The 22,195-nt window shown below is 43.0% G+C and overlaps 1 protein-coding gene across 1 annotated transcript; it reads left to right on the forward strand.

Annotated features, from left to right (window-relative positions):
- Nucleotides 1–12,643: 12,643 nt before the first annotated feature.
- Nucleotides 12,644–14,780, forward strand: LOC137441536 (helix-loop-helix protein 13-like). Its single transcript, XM_068139201.1, has 2 exons — nt 12,644–13,142; nt 14,743–14,780. The coding sequence occupies exons 1-2, from the start codon at nt 12,644–12,646 to the stop codon at nt 14,778–14,780; spliced, it is 537 nt and encodes a 178-aa protein (XP_067995302.1).
- The last annotated feature ends 7,415 nt before the right edge of the window (nt 14,781–22,195 follow it).

The following is a 22,195-nucleotide window of genomic DNA, read 5'->3' on the forward strand; positions in this document are numbered from 1 at the left end:
GACATCTAGAAACATATTAATCTTTCTGATCCATCTTCCTTTAATCCAAGGAGTGTCACATAGCCTGTGACTGCTGACTTACTAGCCAGTCATCTCAGAACATATTAATCCCTTTAAGACATAACAAAATTTTCTAATGAAGAACAAACTACAGCTATTAAGACAAAGAGAATGCTAGGTTAGCTTTTGTGGGTGTATCATACAGCAGGGCTACCATAGCGAACTGCCCAATTTGATACATGCAGCTGAAATTAATTAGCACAAGCAGAAGATTCACTTTATGACTATTTTAATATTTTCATTTAGTTTGAAGCGTATGAGACAGTGATGCTAAAAAATAATGCACTAAGTGAAAGCTCTGTTAAACTCAGTGGGAGACAGTGGTTAGGCAATGAGGTGAACTCTCTGACAAACTAGATTTTAGCCTGGGTCAGCAATTTGGGTTAGTCTCAAAGCATTGAACCCCACATACTTTGCCTTCACCTCTGTCTCGGTTGTCTACAGCACATACAGCCAACCACAAAGTCATGCACTGTGGAAACACCCATGTGTACCTTAGCAAAGGTGAGGCAGGTCCTGTAGACCTTGAAGTCACTGGAGTTAGATTGCTTCTGCTTGCTCTGCTGTGACTTCATGGCTTGTCAGTCTGCAATATAGTCCAGGAAAGGGAACAGCAGATGGCTGAGGATACATGACCTGTGTGGACAACTTAAAGAGAGATGTGCTAAACCTATCAACTAAATAGATAGCAAAGAGGAAGACAGAACATAGGGAGAGATGTAGAGTCACAGATACCACTGGAAGCAGGGGAAAAGCCAGTTTGAATGCTAGTGAATGTCTTCTATTAGTGAGGGTGGGAAAGTACTAAATGAAGCTTTGGTTGCTGCCAGCCTCGAAGAGCAGGACAGGCATGTCTATTAGGACTAAAGAGGTGCCCTTGGTCATGCATTAGGGTAAAAAGAAGGACTGCATGGCTTCCTGAAGTCCTGTGTAGCCACACTGTCTAATGAAGACATACAAAGTAAATGTCATCATTTGGGGATTTGAGGATTGGGGGTACTTTCATTTGTTTTGTTGGTTGGGTTTTTTTGAGTTTTGCTTTTGTAACATACCTGATTCTCTAGGGGTACTGCACTGCTTCTGGCTGAACTATAGGGCTGTGACCAAAGCTCAGGCCCAAGGATTTAAAGCATCATGCTAATCACGGCTACTAAACCGCTTGGTCAGATTTACCTTAATCTGTGCCAGTCTGAAAATCATACCAGAAAAGCAAGATATATTCATAATTTGAAATATATATAACATTCCTATTCTGCCCTCTGAACCTTTGGTGTTTAAGCTTCTCACCTGTGGTCTCTGTGCACACATCCTTTTGCAGAAAAGCATCCTAAAAGATCAAGCTAGGCAGAGAAAAAGAAACTCTAGCATGTGAAGAAGATAGCTCTCCTATGCTCTTCTAAGAGCTCTTTCATTGTCCCTTTTTGGACAAATGGGCCACGAAACTCAAAACCTGCCCAGGTCCTGCAGACAAGAAGGTTATGGCCATCCCCTTCCCTCATCCTGGGAGAGAACCTGGACACCGTGAATTCACCTCCAACCTGAATGTATGACAGCTGTTGAAGAACAGCTTCTCTATTCTACTCGTAGCAGTGTAACTATAGCTGGCTTCCATAAAAGCCAGACTGCTGTTTATAATGCCCTGTAGAATGCAGCTTCTGGCTGCAAAATGCCTTGATACCAACTGAGATAGCACCTTCTCCAGGCAATAAAAACTCAGATAAAGAATCTGTGAGTGCAAGGCAGCAAATGATCCTGACTATAGGTTTTCTCCAGCTTTACTACAATGCTAAGGATTACAGGGGAAAGACTTGGGCTTGGCTACACAGAGGTCAAATGAAGAACCATTTCTGTGTGTTGATGCACATGGACGTGGGGAAGTTTATTCTCTTTATTTGTGGGTTTAACTGGTATTTCCACAGAAAGGACAGTGCTTTGAAGTTGGAGCCTGGGTATGTTCCTTAAGAACTGGGGGTGATTCCAGAATGCAATTATGTTATTAGTACAAATAAAGCATGACATTTCCTACTACAGCACATCTAGAAGGAATTTTTACATAGTTGCGAAGACTCCAGAGTCACTTCAGCCCAATACAGGCAGTCAGTCACTCTGGAATACCAGCTGAGCAAAGGGTAGTTAAAAGAATGAAGTCTTTAAAAATGCATTTTTTAAAGAAGTGAGTTTCTTTTGTCTGGCATCACTGATTTTCAGTGAACGGAACAGATCAAGTTACTGCATCATGAGAAATAGCTGTATTACTATCATGAACATACTTTTCCTTGGTGAACTTGTAGAGAAAATGAATAGTATTTTTCCACATACCTGAGGAATAAAAGCACTTGTGGAGAGGAATCTCTCCCACAGGGAACCCTTGTGTACTATGCAGTAGTATTTTATTAAGAACTGCAGAGTTCAAGGGTCTCACAAATGTAAGTTTTCAATTAACTTTCCATTGTGTCCCAAACAGTCTCTAAATACTCAGCTAAACTTTAATCCAATCACTTGATTTGACTCCAAGCATGATTTATCTTTTAATCATCATCTGTTCAATGAGGGGGAAAAGAAAGCAAACTTGTTCTTGGCCCATCATGACTCATACATGATTTTACTGCGATCAGAGTTGTGTTTTCTTTTTGGCTGATGCCTTGGCAATTGCAAGCATTGGCTTCGGCTTTCTATTTAGGTATGATCTTTCCTGCTTGTTTCCCCTCCTCCCCAGAACATTGAACTGCACTGAATATTTGTCCTTTATACATTTTCCCACTGAGGCATATGGGGTGGGGTTTTTTTTTGCAATATCTCAGTGCTGCATTAATCAAAAGTGTCTCCTATTTGACCTGCACACAGAACATACACTGTATTTCAGAAAAGGGCTCACTATTTTAAACAAATGGCATTTTCCTCAGAGGGCATGTCCCACATGGCACAACAACAGGAAGACACAAACTGACCCATACTTTCTGGTCATCCACTAAGAGCTCAGCTGTTGCAGCTAGGGCAATGGCCAGCAGGTCAAGGGAGGTGATCCTCCCCCTCTACTCAGCTCTGGTGAGACCCCACCTGGAGTACTGCGTCCAGTTCTGGAGCCCCTATTACAAGAGGGATCTGGAGGTGCTGGAACGTGTCCAGAGAAGGGCCACAAGGATGATCAGAGGGCTGGAGCACCTCTCCTATGAGGACAGACTGAAGGAGTTGGGGCTGTTCAGTCTGCAGAAGAGAAGGCTCCGAGGTGACCTAATTGTGGCCTTCCAGTATCTGAAGGGGGCCTACAGGAAGGCTGGGGAAGGACTTCTCAGGATCTCAGGTAGTGATAGGACTAGGGGGAATGGAATGAAGCTGGAGGTGGGGAGATTCAGGCTGGATGTGAGGAGGAAGTTCTTCACCATGAGAATGGTGAAGCCCTGGAATGTGTTGTCCAGGGAGGTGGTTGGCGCCCCATCCCTGGAGGCGTTCAAGACCAGGCTGGATGAGGCTCTGTCCAGCCTGATGTAGTGTGGGGTGTCCCTGCCCATGGCAGGGGGGTTGGAACTAGATGATCCTTGTGGTCCCTTCCAACCCTGACTGATACTATGATACTATGATACTTCCAGACAGAGCCTGATGAGATTTTATCCTTCCTCTATGTGGCTGCCTTGCTGGCCTCCTGAGCTGGTGTCCATGGTTCATCTCCATTTCTCCATCTGAAAAACAGATTTCCATACAGCACCTTTAAAACACTGCTCTCCGTTCCATCGGTTCTCTAGAACAGATGGATATTATGTGGCCATCACAGCATATAGGTAAACTCCCTGGGGAAACTACACACTACCAGCTGGCCCTCTAGAAGCTGCTGCACTCTGTTCACCAGCTACATCATTCAATGGCCTACCTCCCACAAACATCCCAGTCACATGTTTTTACCTTCATGAAGTAGCCATGGTTAAATGCAGCTAAAATTAGGAATGGACCCAGCCTTTGCCCATGAATGGAGTGAACCACAGAGCCTTTGAGGCCTGAAAGTGTTATGCAACATCTTGCCATGCATTATTATACGTGCTGGGGCTTGTGCAACTCACAGTTTCAGCTGACAGTGGTGGTAGAGTTTGCAAAAAGCTGCTCTCCTCTGCCCAGAACTATGAAGTAGCAGAACTCCCCAGAGCATACAGATTTCTCAAGAGATTTCCCATTTAAACCTTCCTCACTATAGCTAGAGATTTCAGTCAAATGCCTTGAAGACTGACTCAAATGTCAGTGCATGGCTAATAGTTTTTTATAGCCTTCCTCATGTGCCAAGTTTTGGAAACAGAAGACTTTTCAACTCAGGTCTCTTTTTCTTCCTTTCTATCACTTTTTTTTTTTTTTTTTTTTCCCCTGGGAAAAGCAGAATAAAGACAGTTAGCCTCCCCCAAACACATTTGAATGGAAAAGAGAGGAATGCTTTTCAAACTAATGTCATGACCTCATTGACCACTTCTGGTAGGCAGTTTCACAGGAATAGCCATACTGTGCCTGGCCAGGAACCACACTCTCCCAGCTCTAATGCAGCCAGTACTGGATGTTCATGGAAAGAGCGCAGGAATCTGCTCATGCTAATAATTTTCCTGGCATCGTCCCCCAGCTTCCAACAACCTGCAGTTTAGGGATTTCTGGAGCTGTAGCTGATTCATGCTGAGGCTGCAACTACTTGAAATGTTAGGATTTCTTTCCTCACAGATTGAATATGCAGCCTGAATGTCACCAGGTAGCATTAACCTGGACAGTGAAGGGAGCATACAGAGGTACATAGAAAGAATAAAGCATTTGCAGACTCTCCCACACCCAGATCTTCACTAAAGGACTTGCCTGTGGACTTGCTGAATAAAAACTGAAGTAACAGATCCATTTTAGAAGCTTAAAAGCCATCTTAAGAGACTGCCAGGGGGGCTGTCATCACTGCAAGTGATATTTATTTCCTGGAAGTTGGTGTAGAGGCATCCTTCTCCCATTCATTGCCCACTTTCGCTTTCCTGCCAGCATAAGTAAAGACAGTCCAGTTGAAACACCAACATCTTCCCAGGTAAAGTTAGCTTTACAAGATGACTTTGAAATCCAGCTTCCCCTGCAAGCCTCTAGCTAACAGGCAGTATCACAGAATGTTGGGGCCTGGAAGGGACCCTGAGAGATGATCTAGTCCAATCCCTTGTCCGGGAAGCAGCACTGGGCTCTGCTTCTTTGGTCTCTCTCCATTTACTTGCTGCTACTATGCAGCCCAGAGGTGCCATTGGCAGAGGCCCTACCTGTGGTCTGGCTCTTCCCAGTGTTTTTGCTACTGGGGAGGGTATCCTCTTCCTCCAGGGGATATCCTAGTTTGTGCCAAACCATACTTTGAATCTGACCTTTCTGACTGGGGCACTTGGCAGTAAATCGAGGCCTGGTAAGGTTTTGAGTCAGGAAATTATAGAATCATGGAATGGTTTGGGTTGGAAGGGTACTTAAAGATCATCTAGTCTCTGCCATGAGCAGGGACACCTTCCACTAGACCCGGGTGCTCAAATTAAACACATGCTGTCAGTGAAGACAATAAAATCCTGCCTACATATGTAGACCCTTTGGTGGTCTATCACTTGGAGACTTTGAATCAAGATTGGATTTATTCTTTCCAAAAAATATCCTACTGCAAATAAAGATCCCCACTAGGCCTGAGGCCAAAGTTGCTGGGCAACAACCAAAGCTGTGTGTTATCACAGCGATCAAACTAGACGATCTTAATGATTCCCTTCTGGTTTTAAATCCTACAAAAACTCACTTCTTGTTGACGCTGAATTCATACAGCAGGAATTCACACTTGGGACCCTACCCAAGATGACTGGCAGCCACCACCACAGTGGGTCTAAACTTCTCACTCTTTTTATGGTTGGAGACTGCACTCCTGCTGCTAGGAAAGACTTTCAGGTCTTTTGCTTTGATGCTTGTTTGCTTGCCACCATCTCTTTTTCTCATGCAGTCAAGTAATCATGACCTTGCACTTCTACAGACCTGTCCCAGAAAATTATGACACTGCTGATTACCACTGATTCAGCACAGGAAGGAAAGAATAGGAGATGATGGAATTGAGTTTAGTTTTGATTTAGAGTGATTTTTCTGATCTGAATCTTCCCCAAGACTCTGGCTTCCTCCTTATTGCTGAGACACTTAATTTTCACACAGAGACCACTGGCTCCTGTCCTTGATCCAGCAACGGCTTACCAGTAGGAAAAAGGAGGAAACATTGAAAAGCACAGTGAGATAATCTTCATCTGAGCATCCCTGTAAGGGCACTGTGATGCTAGTCAATCCAAGCCTCCCAGACATGGCATGCTGGTGTAGGGTGTAACTACAGAGCTGTGACTTCACCAACTATAATCAGTGAACAGACAAACTAGGTGACTCAAAAATTTCTTTTCAAGATGTAATCTTTACATTTTCCATGGAGTATAGGCAGGCCCCTCACAGTCCTTTGTTGTGCTCATCTGATCATTCTGAAACTATCACAGCTCTTTTTGTTCTCAAGCATATTTGAGGGAGTTTTTTCTTCCAGACCAGTTTGTCATCATGGCAGGTGCCTGATCTTGTTCCCAGATTTCCAGTTTTTCTTTCCAGGTTTCATAGAGAGGTTTCTGCAACAAAAAACAAGCAGGGGAGGGGGAAAAAACCCAACACAAAACCCAAAACAAAACAAAAAACCAGCATCATGATAACACAGAGTGACAGCTCTCCATTAGAAACAGGTTTCATGCGTGCTAAGTCCTGACACTGTGTCCTCTGAATCAGCCAAGCCTAACAGGAACTGAATTGCATCCAAAGCACATCTAAGGTGGTTGGTAGTAGCCAGGAAGGACCACCTCCCAGACGTGGTTCAAACTTCTCACACGGGCAGAGGTTTCCCCAAGCTATTGTTCCTGTTTTATAGTGTGAACATGTGCTGGCTTCCCATAAAGTGGCAACAGCTGTCAGTCAAACAGACATCACACTGTAAATCTGCCTGGGTGACTCTGTTTTCAAGCCCGAGGTCTCCAGGCAGGTTTATGAGGTGCCATCTGTGTGATTAACAAGTCCTGAGGACCACTGTGCAGGTGCAGTGAGCAGGAGGGGAGCAGGTCTGGGAGGAGCCAGGAAGTGGGTCCCAGCCCAGGCAGAGCCCTGCCATCAGCCATGCTAGTCTGGACTTCAGGCTCTGCTCTCTGGTCTAGTACACAGTGAGAGCCTCAGACTCCAAAATCCTACAAAGACTGCATATTAATGGGAAACATCATGAGATTTCTGACAAGGGTGCAAGCTGGAGCTGCACAAGCATGGGTCTCTTCTCTGTCTCATCCTTTTGGCTGGGCCCAGCTGTGTCCCCTCATCAACTTTCTCCTTTGGGAAACCAGAAAAGCTGAAGATAGCAATAGCCTCTGTACAGGTATGGAAGATGAAATGTCTGTGTCTTTTTTCTCTTCAATGTGTTTTTCATTAAATGATAACTACAAACAATGTACAGATCCAGGACTTCTTGTACCCAAAGAAAGGGCACCTATGCCTCTGGAATGGCTAATACACTCCTGTTCCTACACCTTACAAAAGATGTATTTCCTAGAGTGGATTAACAAAGAGGCTGAATTTTGTTTTCCTCAATAATAAATGGGCAGAATAATTTTCTTAGTTTCTGATGGGTGAGTCACTCATGAATGGGAATAAGGTATCTAAAATCATTGCCTTGATGTATCAAAATAAAATCACTGTTAAGAGCACTAGATGTCACCTGAATTACAGCTTTTTCTCTCCCTAGAGATATTTCTCATTGATTATGCAACAGTTATTGATGGCTACTACCCGCAATCCCTGAATGCAGTACATTTACCTTGCTAGGGTGGTTTCAGGTGGTTGAAGAAGGCAGTGAAACTCAGGCCAAGGCCATTGCATGAAGAACACCACTTCAGAAATTCCCATGAGCACTTCCATTCCCTTGAGATCCAAATTGTACAACCAAGCAGAGGCTGATGTAAACGTTGTATCCCAAAGACAACCATTCACTCAAATAAGCAGACACAGACCCCAGTGCAGTGATTTGGATGAGGAACTACTTGGCAGCAACAGTCCAGAGGTCATCCCCCAACTCATAAAAAGCTCTGTGAAAAAGGGGAAACCATGAGTGAATGTTTTTATTAGAGAAAATACCTCTCCTCTCCTAGAGACTGGGATCAATTTTCTGTAGCTTTGCAAACACCCTGCAGAAAGGTTAAAGTGACTGTGTTCACTTTTAAACACCAAAGACTTTTAAAGTAAAGACTGTCTTGACCAGTTTATACTAATAATGAAATAAATCAAAGTTATATTAACAATCATTCACCAGTGCCTTCTTCCACAAATGCTGGCGTCTGATGTTTCTACCCTGCAAATAATAAAGGTCCTGTTACCTTTCTGACTTAAAATCAACATCCTGCATGTGCTATGAAGGTTTCCTTTCACAATTATTTGAGCATCCCAGAAATAGCCATTATCCCTTTGAAATTCTCTTGCCCTGGAAATCCTTGTTCTGTTTTTCATTACATCCTTACATTTGCTATTGTTTCAGGCTAAAAAGAAGCACATTCCATTGTTAAATGATACTACTTGCACTTTTCTTGCCCCCAGCACTTCACAAAGAGTGTGTCCAGTAAATTCAGGTATCCCAAGCATGACACATGGCTCAAAAGAAGGTCTTTTAGCTGTGACTGTAAGGAGCTCAACCAACCAATTACAAGGCCATCTCAGGTCTTGAATATGCCTGCGCCTAGCTCTAGTTTGGCAGTGCCATTACTAACAAAAGTTGAGTGACGTACAGAACCAAGAGCTGCACAGTCCCACCTGGATAAAGCTTTCTCTAAGATTTTTGGCATCTTTCACCTGGCCTCCTTGTTCATCTGGGATCCAGTTCCCAGTTTTGATGAAGTTGGATTAGCAATGATGACATGATGGACTTGCACTTTAAAGGCATCTAACTTGAAAATAAGGCATCTGGTCTTTTTTTACGTATGTTGTTTGTCCAGGACAAGGACTGAATCTTTTTATTAAACAAATAATGATGAAATCATGATCAAAGTAAATTACTATGGGGAAAAAAATATGAGAAAAAAACAACAAGCAAACAAAAAAAGTCATTTTGCCAGTACTAGAAGGCTTTGTTGAATCCACTGAAAATATCACTGGGAAGATTACCCAAGCTGCGCCTGAAATAAGGCCAAGGAGACAGGAAGGGGAGATAAAAGTCTACCTCTAAAATAACCTCAGGAGACCCTGTTATCTTTGAGATGCAGATATAGGATAACAGCTTTCAGCTGCTAAGGCACTGTGAAGCAAAAAAATTGTAGTGGAAACGTTGCAGGATGTGCTATGGGTGGATTTGTTTAGATGAGAGAGAAAGAAGAGGCAGGACTGAGGAAAATAGTTCCCATCATGAATAAGGAAAATTACAGAGGGAGATGTAGATATCTAGACCTGGAAGAATTTAAATCCAAACAACCAAGGCTTCATTGTCTATCAGAGACATAAACCCAGGACAAAGTTTCTGACTCAAGAATTTACTTTCATTAGACCTTACTGATTAAAATAAAGAGTAGACAAATGTTATTTCTGGATCCAGCTGGATCTGAACAGGTTTTTGGGGAAATGGTAGTTTAGCAGACCTTGAAAACGTACCCACATTTTATAATTAACAGAGATCCCATTCACTGTGGTATGCATGTTACCTTGTTCCCTGTTGGAAGCTTCTTCAGCCACATCCTTGAAAAAAGTGCAAAATTATCCCAATTAGTTGTATAGCCCCTCCCTCTCTGATGAACAGAATTGCATGACAGTTCTGTGTTGTGGCAAGGGCTGTTCATATGAAGAACTGGATCCTCAGCTTCTCTTCTGAGACCTGACCTCTTTCTAAGGGTCAAGCTTTTCTTGCTTTTCTCTCTTTCCTCCCCCCACCCTCCCTGCCTCTGGTTTGTCCAGAGTCTCTCCAAAAAACCCAAATTCCCCTCGAACATGTTAAAAAGTAGGCTTGCTAGAACATCTGTTCTCCATCTGTGGAGCCAGACATATCCCCAGGCAACACTATTAGCAATGGTGGATCTGGAAGGGAACATTTAGTAATGAAGAAGCATCTGCTGAGAAAGAGAGAAAGAAGACCCCAGCATATAAAATTAACTGTGTTATTTGTTGAGCTTCCTTGTCACTGTCCACTGCTCCTGGTGGACAACTGTTTCCTCCAGAGTTCTGTTCAGGAGACCTTCTGTTCTCTTACTGATTTTGATGTGTTCAGATGTCTTAAATTTGTGCATAATGTGGCCAAATGAGGACTACTGAATGCTCAGTTAAACAGTGACTTGGGAGCCATAGAAACATCTAAAAAGCAATCTGAAATTTGGGAACTGTAAAACATCCACTGGAGGCCAACAAAGTAGTAGCAATGCTGCAGGGGTGTTCTGGGCAGAGGTGGTGCATCACGCAGAGATAGGGGGCTCAGTCAGGAAGGCTTTTATGCTGTCTGCTTTCTGCATAGCTGAGCCCTAATCTGCGTACATGCATGTAGAAGGACTGCTGCAGCAACACAGCCCCACTGCCAAGCATAGGGATTGCAGTAAGTTATGTCTTTTGGAAGCATTGCTTGTACATGACATTGGGAAATTTAAATAACTGCAGAATGAACTCCACATCAGCTGGCCCAAGTTCACGTCTTGGCTCTGCCACTTGTGACTGTGGTCATTCCTTTCAACCCTCCCACATCTGTTCCTGCACTGTAGCCACCTACTTTGTCCCTTGCTGAGATTCATCTGGAGCAGAATCTGTCACTACAAACCCTCACAATACCAATATTTTTTTGGTGGTTATGTTGGTCTCATGACAAATAATTTTACTAGCACAGAATTTGTGCTCTGAGCTGACCAGAAAGCAAGAGACATTTGCATTATTTAACTGCTATTCGCCCTGTGTTTTGACAGTTGGTACTTTCCTTTGTCATATACAGATGATGGGTTTCTTATTCTATTTGCCCAACAAGAAGGTAAAAGATAGTTCTAGTGTTTCATATGCCACAATCTTTTCAAATATACCCTGCAAAAATCTTCCCTGCAGCCTGTTTTCCATTCCTTAAACCTCCTGGAGCAGGTAGAATTGCCACAAAGCAAAATCCCAGGTTATTAAGATTCATAAGGTCTACACCTTATCTTAAAGTAAATACCTTTATTCACAGGGCAAAGCTACCAGGACTGCATCTTAAGTCATCATTAGATGGAGAATCTGATCATCCTTTTGGATCCATTACAAATTATGAGAATTTTCTGCTCCCTCTATCTGAGGCTATTGAGATTTGTGCTTTCAGCTGTCCTATTAGGGAGCTGTCTGTGGCTCATAAACTTTACAATAGACATCCCTTGAAACTTCATACAGCAGCAAGACATGATTCTGTGCACAAAGTCAGAAATTTGATTAAACGTCTTGATAAAAGTTTTTTTTTATTACATGCTTCAGGAAAAGAATGTAGGCTTTCATTATTCCATTCCATTCATTCAAGTCCTGAAGATATCACTTAAACTATTTGTGAATTAATTTTAACATTGGCTTAATTACTGTGGAAATCAGACTGAAGAACCCACTTATAGTATGCACTTGGTTTAAAGTTCTGGTGGTGCTTAACACCTCCCGCTCCATTTGTCCAGCATCACAGGGATGCTGGACACCTGCATTTCCACCACTTTTCAATATCTGGACCACCTGGTCTACCATTCCAGGACTGCAACCATTGTGGTTATTATAGCTTTCCAGGGCTTAGTAGTACCTGAGACAGAGCACTGAATGTCTACATTGCCCACAGATTGTGTGATTTAAGTGTGAATCAGAAAACACAGTAGCGAAATGAGGTGATGTTGGCCTAATATGAGGCACCACTGTGTTCCAATTTGATGAAGCAGCACATCTCACATCTTTATCTCAACCACTCTCTTACTAGAAGTGAAAAAGATGTCACTAGCTTGTGCTGTCAGGGAGGGCAGAGCCATGTGTTTCTGACAGCATTAGAATAATTTTTTTGTTTCTCCATCCACAGGAGGAAGTGGGGTAATTAACATTTAACAAAAAAAAAAAAAAACCCAAACAAAAAAATCCAAAACAAAACAGTATTTTGTTTCTTCTTCCAATCATTTCTAACCAAAACCAAGCAACAATAGCAACAAAATCCCTCTGTGAACCCTACTTTAAATAGGAAGTGGAGAGACTGAACTTGTGGAAGAGCTCTATAATGGTTTGAATGGATTTTCCAAGAGAAAGTCAATAGAAAATTCATTCTCTCATCTTATATTCATTCATATTGTTTTGTAGTCAGTAGCTAATAAAAGAAGCAGCACGTGTAGTAATTAGTTTTGAATGGAGAGGAATACGATCATCCTCCTGCTGAGGAGTCATGAAGTATTTAAGTCATGAGTCCCATTTGGATTTGGGGAAACTTTTGAAAAAGTCTTCCTCAAGGACACAACCAGGTACCCCTGCTACTGATATTTTAGGGGCTGGGGCTTATTAATAAAATTAGAATTTCTTTTCTAGGTCATCTGAAGCTGCAAATATTTTCATTAGATAGGTGGGTCAGAGGATGGAGGAATTTTATTACAGCTTGGAGCAGGTAGACTCCACTTCTGATTTTTTCTTCTGGGAGCAGGCAGATCCCAGTGCTCAGCTGGATAATTTCCTAGCAGACTGCTCCTCCCTGGCAGACCAACTCTTGCCTTGGCCCTCCCCCGTCGTCCTGGGCGCCCCGGGGGGTGCTGAAGCGGACAGCTCCGCTCCTCCGCCGGCTCCGGGCCCCGCCGCCCCGCCGCCACATGCACCCCGCCGCCAGCGGCAGGCCGCCAACGTCCGCGAGAGGAAGAGGATGCTCAGCATCAACTCGGCCTTCGACCAGCTCCGCTGCCACGTACCCACCTTCCCATATGAGAAGCGTCTGTCCAAGATTGACACGCTGCGGCTGGCCATCGCCTACATCGCTCTCCTTAGTGAGATCCTCCTCTCCGGATGCAATCCCAAATCCTATGTGGAGAGATGCCTGAAGAACGGTGTGCAAAGCCAGCAGCAGGCACCCTGGAACACAAGTGGTGAGTGAAGAGGGGGTGAAATTTTTAGGGATCCCATGTTTTCCAACCACACTGTCAGTTGCCACTGTTATGAAATCTGTCAAAGTGCTTTTGAAAACCCACTTGTCATATTCAAATGACTCTGATAGCATAAAACTTACCTTCAAAAAAGAGTATCTAAGTAAAGTAACAGTAGGAAAAAATAATCCAGACTTTCTTCCAACTTTCTTTTACCTTTTCTTCAAACTTCCTTTTGCCTTGTTCTTCTAAACTTTCTGTGACGTATGATCTTTTCCTTAGAAAAAGAAAAAAAGAACACAACAAAACCAAACAAAACCAAACCCAAACCAAATGAACCAATAATTAGCCCACCCAAACCAAAACAACAAAACTAAAACCAAACAACAAAACCAAAACCAACTTACTAAGCTCATGGGAATGTTTCTTTTTACAAACAATATTAAACATTTTGTTCTCAGAATATACTTTTAAGCTATTTTCCCCCTGTGCTCTGCAAAGTTGCTCTTTTATAATGCAAGCTGATGAATCCTGTAGTGATTCTGTTTTCTTTGAATGTTTTCTTTAGCTTATACCTGACTGAGAAAAACACCTGGCTTTGAATATAAACAGAATCTCATTTCTTAAAATACTTGGTTCAAGAAATTAAAAGTTTCTCAGAGATATTCCCATTTGATACCTAGAAGCAGACACACATTAAATTCAAGGTTTGTTTCAAAGTATGGTGGAGCAAATGTCTATTTGCAATTTACTTTCATATATAATGATTCCTATTTTAAAGGCAATGACTGTTATTCTGTTTTCTATTTGGCTTGTACTTAATCTTGATGGATATGTGATTGGACTTGGTGTTTGCTTCCACCAGAATATGTTGCTTCATCAGTCCAACCTATGATGAAAATGGGAAATGCCCCAAGTGCCCAACATAGGCTCTCCAACAGAAAGCAACAGGTTTGGTATTAGTTAGCAGAGGAGCAGAAGGAGAATTTTCAGTAATTCTTTGCCTTATAAGGTAATTAACCTCCTTTCTAACTTTGCAGTATAAGTTCCCTCGGACTTTGTCACTTTTTGGAAAAGGGCCTTGAAATAGATCAGCCTTCAAAAAGTGCAGCATTAAGTAGATAAAATTCATTATGAAAGAATAATCCCTTTTTATTTCACAGGGACATTTGAAAGGGACAGAGCCTGCAGGGAAAAAGTAATCAGTTTTCATTAAAGGAAGAGTTAATCAGTAAATTAAGTCTTTTCTCCTTTCTGTTAAATACTTCACTGGGAAAATGACTTCTGATACAGCACTGATCAAAACTCTAGACTACAGAGAACATTTAAATTTATGTTGGGTTTTTTTTCCCCAGCAGCTCTTACCTTTAATAGATAAAAAAGTTTCAGGCATCAGAAATAGCTATCACAGAGATCTCCTTTTTTTGTCAGACTTCTAGTTAACTAATATTTCTGAAGTGCTCCACTTGGAAAGATCTAAATGAATGAGGCCGCTTTTCTGGAGAGGCTGAACAGTTGACATGTTAAATGCCAATTTAAATGTTTTTAAATCCATGTGGTATTTCTTTACTTTGTTTTCCTTTCCCCCTTCTGTTCTGTGCAGATCTGACAGCCCGCCTGTCTTGGGTGAAGTGGGATTAAACAGTACTCAAAAGAAAAGATCCTTAAAGGCAGCATATTGAAGAACCCAATGACCTAACTGCTGTGTGCCGGCTGTTAAATTCTCAGTACTGCAAGTAGAAACATGGCATTTGCAACTCTACAGATTGTCTCTCGCTGCGTGTCCAGCATCCAGCCTCTTTTGGTGTTAGTCCATTGCTGTGTAGGTCCTTCTGCTTCTCTTTCTTCTGCTTTCTCACACATCGATAGACTGCCCTTGCATGAAAATAACAAAACAAATTAAAAATCACCATCATTACAATCACAGCAACAACATTTTTTCTTCCACTGTGTGAGAACTGCATCCAAATCACAATACCAGGCTGTGGGAAAAAGTGTTTCTGATCAAGAGAAAACACTAAACACCATCTGCTGTAACCTATCACTTGGCTTAAGATGTCCAGAGCCACAATTATAAGAGTCACCACACACACCATGGAAGGCCCAGTTTTCAGGAGGTGAGAGACAGGTCTTTCTATCTATCTCTCTGAATTTCTCATACTTTCCTCCCAATGTGACAGCTTTGGGAGGTCTGAGTCCAAAGCATTTTGGCACGAAAAGGCCAATGACTGCACTTGGGCACTATCTCCTGTGTACCACTGATACATGAGAGCTCATGCAAAGACAGCAGCTGGCTTTTGACATTTTTACAGTAATGTCTCTGGTTTGTGGATCTTTGAGCAAATGTCATCAACCTTATGCAGCTCCAGTAACAATCAGGAAGGCTCCAATAAACATCAAACTTCACCCAGTTTCCCTGCCCCAAAACAGGGAGGCAAACCATCGTCTTTATGCCGGGCAAATTATTTCCAAAGACTTGTTTCCACGGGACAGTCATCCTATTCTGCAGCCCATAGTAGTAATGGGGAGTTTCACATTAGCAAAAATAAAACCACAAAGAAAAGCCTGTAGCTGTGTTTGATGCAACACTCCCCTATTACCTGAGTGTACCCTAAAGCTAGTTTTGTGCTTATTGAATGCATTTTCTTACCCATCAGTCCTACACTGTAATGGTTCTGAATCCATTTGTTGGCAAAGAGAAGCCATCCTGCATCTTCTACACTTCTCTAATGCCCTGCTAGTGCACTCGATCTGAAACCGTTCTGCCCTAGTGTATTTTATTGTAGTGTTTCTTAGCAGGTATTATTCTAGATCTAGACTAGATTCTCCTTATAGCTTTGATCTCTATGGAGTAAAACCATGTCAAGAGCTGTGGGTTTTTTGCTCTGATTGAACTCTGATTTTTTAGGGGGAAGTGAAGACTCAGAGGGGCCTTTGAAGGGAAAACTGCTAACACCCTTTTTACCTTTTCAATTTTTCTATCAAATCAAAAGGGGTGATTTCATCTCAGATTCAAGATGATGGTTCAGTCAATCCAGAATAAAACATTCATCTCAAACATTTGACTCTTTCTGCTTTTTCACCTACTTAAGATACTTGGATGAATTAAAGAAACAGTGCCTTGAAAAGTGAAAACCTTAAAGAAAGATCTGAAAATGCAATTTCCCAGTTTCACTACATTGACTATTGATTGTGGCTTCAGTGGTTTGTTTTGGCTGGTTAGTTTTGGGGTGGTTTTTTTTGTGGTTTTGCTGTTGTTCATTAGAAAAACCCAAACAAACACAAACCAACAGCAAGAAGTTAAAAAAAAATTGCCACAGAAATGGCTATTGAATTATCCTCAAATAAACAAGTAATATAAATCTCTAAAATATTAAATCATTGCTGCTTCCAAATTCATCCCTCTGACAGAAATGCAGCAGGTCCTGCCAGCACAGACCTGGATGGGAAATCAGGGCAGGTGTCTGAGGTGCTTGTTTCTACCTTATCTCCTCAACTTGAAGTATGTCACTGATGTGCTGATGCACTCTCCTCTTGCTGCTTTGTTAGCCTGACAGTCTTTCCAGCCCCCAGATGCTTTGCCATGTGGTCTTGGACAATGCCTAGCACAAAAGAACCCAGTTGGCACCTCAAACTGATAGTTCTAAAGCCACCTCTGCTTTTCCCTCCACAACTTCTGCTTTGTTGTAAAGCACTCCAGATGGGACCACCTGATGCATACAGTCTATCAATACAAGCAGTCCTGATGCTTTGCATCCAAGTTCACCTTCTGCACCCTGAAAGACCTAGATCTGTGTTATCACCCTGTTCCAACTCAACTTACAGTCTGAGTGTTGCAGAGCTGCCTGGTGAAGGTGAGAAGTACTCCAAATATCTGCTGATTACCCACTCACGCAAAAGCAATATGAGGAGATCAACAGGACCTACAAGTCTTAAGAAGCCCCTGTGTAAGACCAGAAAGACAAATGATGGACATGGAGGCTCTTCACACTGTCCTCCTGGCCCACAACTATTCCTTGTTGGCCTCTGTACTCATGAAAAGGTGGGAAAATAATAGAATCTAAGTTTGCATAGCAGGCAGACAGAAGCAGGAGGCTTATTTTTTTATCCCTAGGAAAGTACATATGATGGCAACTAGAAGAAGCCACACTATCCAAGGCCCAAAGGTATCACTGAGGCATGCAGAGGCAAGAATAGTCACCTATTATTTTTCCAAAACCAGACCAACCCTTTCACAGCAGATCAAGGCTGGCATCTGCCCCAACGTCATAACCCTGAACATCTTTGGCCAGAGAAAGCCCTTTCAGCAGCCTAAGGCATGATGTTCAGCTACCTATCCAGTCTGGTTGCAGCCTTCAACTCTGCATCCAGTGGAAATGCAAAGGTCTGCACATCCACTATCTGGGATGGGGGTACCACTACCATCGCATGCCTGCAAAACTGGGACTGCCTCTTCAGTTTTGTCCTGGCTAGTAGTGGAAAAGTCTCCAACTGGGAATGTATCTGCTACACAATGTCCTTCACAAAGAGCTGATTTCGGGTATCCAAAACCCCTGGCTCCAGATATCTCAGAACACTCACTCTTTGCCCTTTGCTCCAGCCTAGAAATCCAGGATAATGATTTCTGTAGCTGGCTGAGTTAGTGCAGTAGCAATAGAAGAGCACAGTCAAGTATCAGGGTAGTATTGGGCAGTCTTTCAGGTTTGTGCACTGCTTGCTGTGGCTGGACAACTAACCTGGAGACTGCATTAGTACCAAAAACATTCTAATGACAATAGCTGAAAGAATTGTCCTGGAACAAAGAGATTTTCCTCAGCATGGTGACTCCAGCTAAGAAAGAATGCTAAAGCTGAAGTATTCTCTGACATGCCGACACTGACCGTTGTTGTTCCACGTGCAAACAGCAATGGCAGGAAAGACAAATATCTGCTGATCTTGCTGTAGCCTAGTTCCACCAACCCCACCGTGGAGGTCCTACAGGACTTGCCAGCTTTTTGAGTGCCAGTGGCCTGTGATCTGCAGGTTGGCAGGCTCTGCAAAATGCCCTGATGTGGAGACATTCCCACTTATCATTGCTGCTGTCAAGGAATCCTTGCACAAGGCATGACTTTGAGGAATAGGCTGCTGGAATTCGATGATGACTCTAAGCTTGGAAAAACTGTAGCAAATAAATCCTGCAGCAGGATGTGTAAGGAGTGGGGATTGGGCTGAAGTCAAAGCCAGAAATAAAAATGTTCCTTTTGGGAGTTAAAACTCTAATCCTGGGCTCTTGAGTCAGTAAGTAGGAGTCAATGCATTTATTGCCGCCATTAAAACTGATGAAGCTGTTTCTCCTCATGCACACTCTGCTTTGACATCGGTATCATTCTGCCGCCTTTGGTGGAGCCCCATTTGATTTATGCTTGCTGGAGGGGACAGTCCACCTCTGTCTGCCCTCCCCAAGGTACCTGGAGTCTGACACACTGTTACAGATGATGCGCCAGCCGAAGGTGCTAAGCCAAAGGATGATTCTTAGGTGATGTCTTGTTGAATCTTTTAGATGCATCTGGCTGCTAAAATGGTAAACCTGTCATGCCATCAAATCAGTCTCTGTTTCGTCTTCTCTGATGATCACATTCATTTGGGATGAATAAAAACAAAGTAAGTGTCAGCCCTCTCTGGGAGAAGGAAGCCAAGGCAGTGCTATAGCCTTCTTCCTGCTAAATAATACAAAGGAAAATTGGCACTTCAGGGATTTTTTTCCAGGATAGCCATTTCTGAAGAGCTTCAGGTTTGCTCACATTTGTTCTTAAACAAGCCTGCCTTTTTCTGACTGAACTTCTGCTCCTGGAAGTGGACTGTAAGGCAGAAGGACCCAGGGGGAAACGATTTCTGTGCACTACATTTACACTCCATGTCAAACTGGGTTAAATGCTGTGTGCAGACACGCTCCATGTCCACCAATCTTCTCTCCTGCCAGTTCCAGCTCACTCCCTCTGTCATGCTTGATAGCAGTTTGCCCAGTATTCTGGTCCCCTTTCAACAGGCTTGACTGACAGCACAGTTTGATTCTCTGCCAGTGAGCTACTTCTGATACTTACCCTCGGCTTTCCGCTTCTTCATCTCACATCCTGAACTCTGAAATTCTATTCCAGAAACAACAATTACAGAGTTCCTGTAAATTATACAAATTCTATTATGTGCACATACAACCTAATTGTAGAGTGGCCCATACACACTAGGTTATACCCTAGCCCAGATCAAGATTTTAAAATGACCTTGTGAAGATGGAGACCATGTGAGGCTCCTGGAACCACCAGCACATTCCCAAAGGAGCACACTGTCTTTTGAAGCAGGTCTCAACGACATCCCTGTTTTGAGAGTCAGGCTCATCCTTCCTGGTCTCTTCAGCTCTGCCTCTTTTGCAACGTAGTGCTGATCAGCACTGCTTTTTCCTTGTCTTCTAACAAAGTAGCAGGATCCTCTCACCAGAAATTCAATGGCCAAATCTCTTGTGGAAGGAAGCCAAGAGAAGCTGAAGAATAGTACCCTCATATAACAACCTCTGAGAACCAGTTTAGGGGCCTATCAAGAACTCACTTGAAACACAGTGTTTGCTTCCAGCTCACCAGGTTCCTTGCCAAGAAAAGTGAGAATTATTCGTTACACCTTCCTTCCTCCAGGGCTCAACTGCTGACCCTTTCTGAAACAATACACCATGGTTCTCCTTCATCAACTTAGGAACTTCAGAACAAAAGAAATCACATTGCCGCTGTGAAGAAAGAAATTATTCTTTTGAGAAGGCATTGGTTGTAGGACAGACCTGGGGCTGAAGGGACAATTTTTGTAGGATTCTTTTGGTTGGTTGTTTTGGGGCTTTTGTTTGGTTTTTGCCACAGATCTACAGCAGCACGATTTACTTCCAAGAGTACTACTATGCCAGTATGGTAAAAGGCCTTTCATGTTTCGCCTGAAAAAATACTGGACAAGTAATTGGACAACTTCATATTTCTTTCTAAGCATTGCTAGAGCTTGGCCACTGAGGAACTTGTTATTCACAAGCTGCTTAAGCTGCACTGTTTAAGATTTGAAAATCATTGAGGCAAGCCTGCTAGAAAGCTCTAGCATGAATATACTGCACAATGAGAGATTTCATCTTACATCAGTGGCCAGCCACCACTTCTTGTGGAAGAGACTCCACAGTGCCAGCTGCATTCTGTAAAGCAGAAAAACATGATCCCTAACATAGCCTCATTACTAGTGGATGAGTGGAGATGGCCTTATGCTGGCTTTGATCATATTCCTGCACATTATCCTGCTGCACTTCATGGCTGTCTTTCCAAGCCTCACCCCAGCAATGCAGAATCAGACATAGTGGCTGGTTGCAGTTTGCACATGAGTAACGATCTCTGAAGGTCAGGCATGGCTCTACAGCTGTTGTCATGATGATGGATTACCTCGGGCTGTAGCTGTCTATGCTCATACCACCATACACACCCTGCTAGAACTGTTTAGGAGGAGAAGGCTGAACTGCAGGGAACGAATGTGTTAAAATTCTGTCCTAAGCCAAACACCATGTCTTCACACCAGTCCCTTTTCATATACTGAGCGTCAGTTCATTAGGAAACACAATGTTTTTCCTCAAATAATGGGAACATTTAGCTCAACAATGGAGCTCCCAGGTAATCTTTTCCTCGCTGCTTTCTTATTACAAAGAAGAACAAAGTTTCTCTGGTATAAAGTTTCTCTTGCACTGAAACTCCCTAACCTCGAGAGGGCTACCACCATGGTCTGCCTTGGGCCTATTTGCAGGTGGGATGATAGCCAGAACTGGTGCTGTATGGTGGTGGTAGTTCCTGCATTGTGTTCATACAGTTTTATGGGTCTCTGCACATGAATCTCAGCCCATGTAAAACCAGCTGAGGAAGCAGGTGTAGCAGCAGGCCTGCTATTAGTAATTTGTATCTCTTACCTGGATTCCCTGGATGCTTTCTTGGCCCCAAATATTCACACAACAGGTGCTTCACCACAACCTTCATTCAGCTTCCAAACAACCAACCTTCATTTTGTGCAGGATTTCCTGGGCTGTGGGCCATGTTCTCATTGTGTTGAGCATGGACTGGTGTGAAACCGTGGGATGTGACCCAGGAAGCTTGCCTGAGAAAACAGCAGGAGGAGATTACATCAGCCTGATGGTTTCTTATAGGTATTCTTGTCCTTTGGGGTCTTGAGATCTGTCAGATGATGTTTGCACCAAGGTCAGACTTTGAGAAGGAGGCAATGAACCTGTTTCTTTTGCCTGGCCATAGAGCAGCATGGTCAGTGACAACTTCTTGCTCAAAGATGGACCTTGGACTCTCCCTGTAGACACTCCTTGGAGCAAGGTAGTTGGTTTGCACAGATAGTGGTAAAGCATTGGTCTGTAGTGGCCTTCATGAAAAAGTTAAATCCATATAATCAATATCCTAAATGCCTTGTGGAATTCCCCTTACAACAATCCAGAACATTGCCCTCCTTTCCCAACTGGATACCGTCCAGAAAATCATCAGTAGGGACCTGAAATATTGCCATAGGGGTTACCAGAAAGCTTTGACCTTCAAGAAGAACCTCCTAAGCCACATCAGCTACTTTTGTCTAATTTTAGATGACTCCCACCCACCCTGTTTGCTTAAGTCCAAGAGCATTTGAATAGGGAATGACAGAGCCAAAGCGATTCCAATCTCAAAGGTAATTTCTTGCCAGGAGAGGGGAAAAGAGGGTGTGGGGGATGGAATAAAATCAGATAGCATTTTGCGCTGACACTCAAAGCTTGTGCTCTGAAAGGGTGTTTGAACGGAGAGACATCCAGCTGCAGGCACTGCCCTCTCGTGGTACAGGACTAAAACATCGCCTTTCCAGACGCAGAGATGACTTCTGCAAGCATTCCTGCGCCAGCCCGGCCCCAACAAAGCGGATCACCTCGGGGAACACCGCAAACCGAAATGGCTGTTAAAAAGAATACAAAGTGCATACATAGCTATCTACCTCTACAATTAGATTATATTTTATGCCTATTAACCCAAAATCCAAAGTTTTGT

The sequence above is a fragment of the Melanerpes formicivorus genome, unplaced genomic scaffold (genome assembly GCF_026170545.1).
Source record: "Melanerpes formicivorus ecotype bairdi unplaced genomic scaffold, bMelFor1.0.p_v2 SCAF_5, whole genome shotgun sequence".
Classification (NCBI taxonomy): domain Eukaryota; kingdom Metazoa; phylum Chordata; class Aves; order Piciformes; family Picidae; genus Melanerpes; species Melanerpes formicivorus.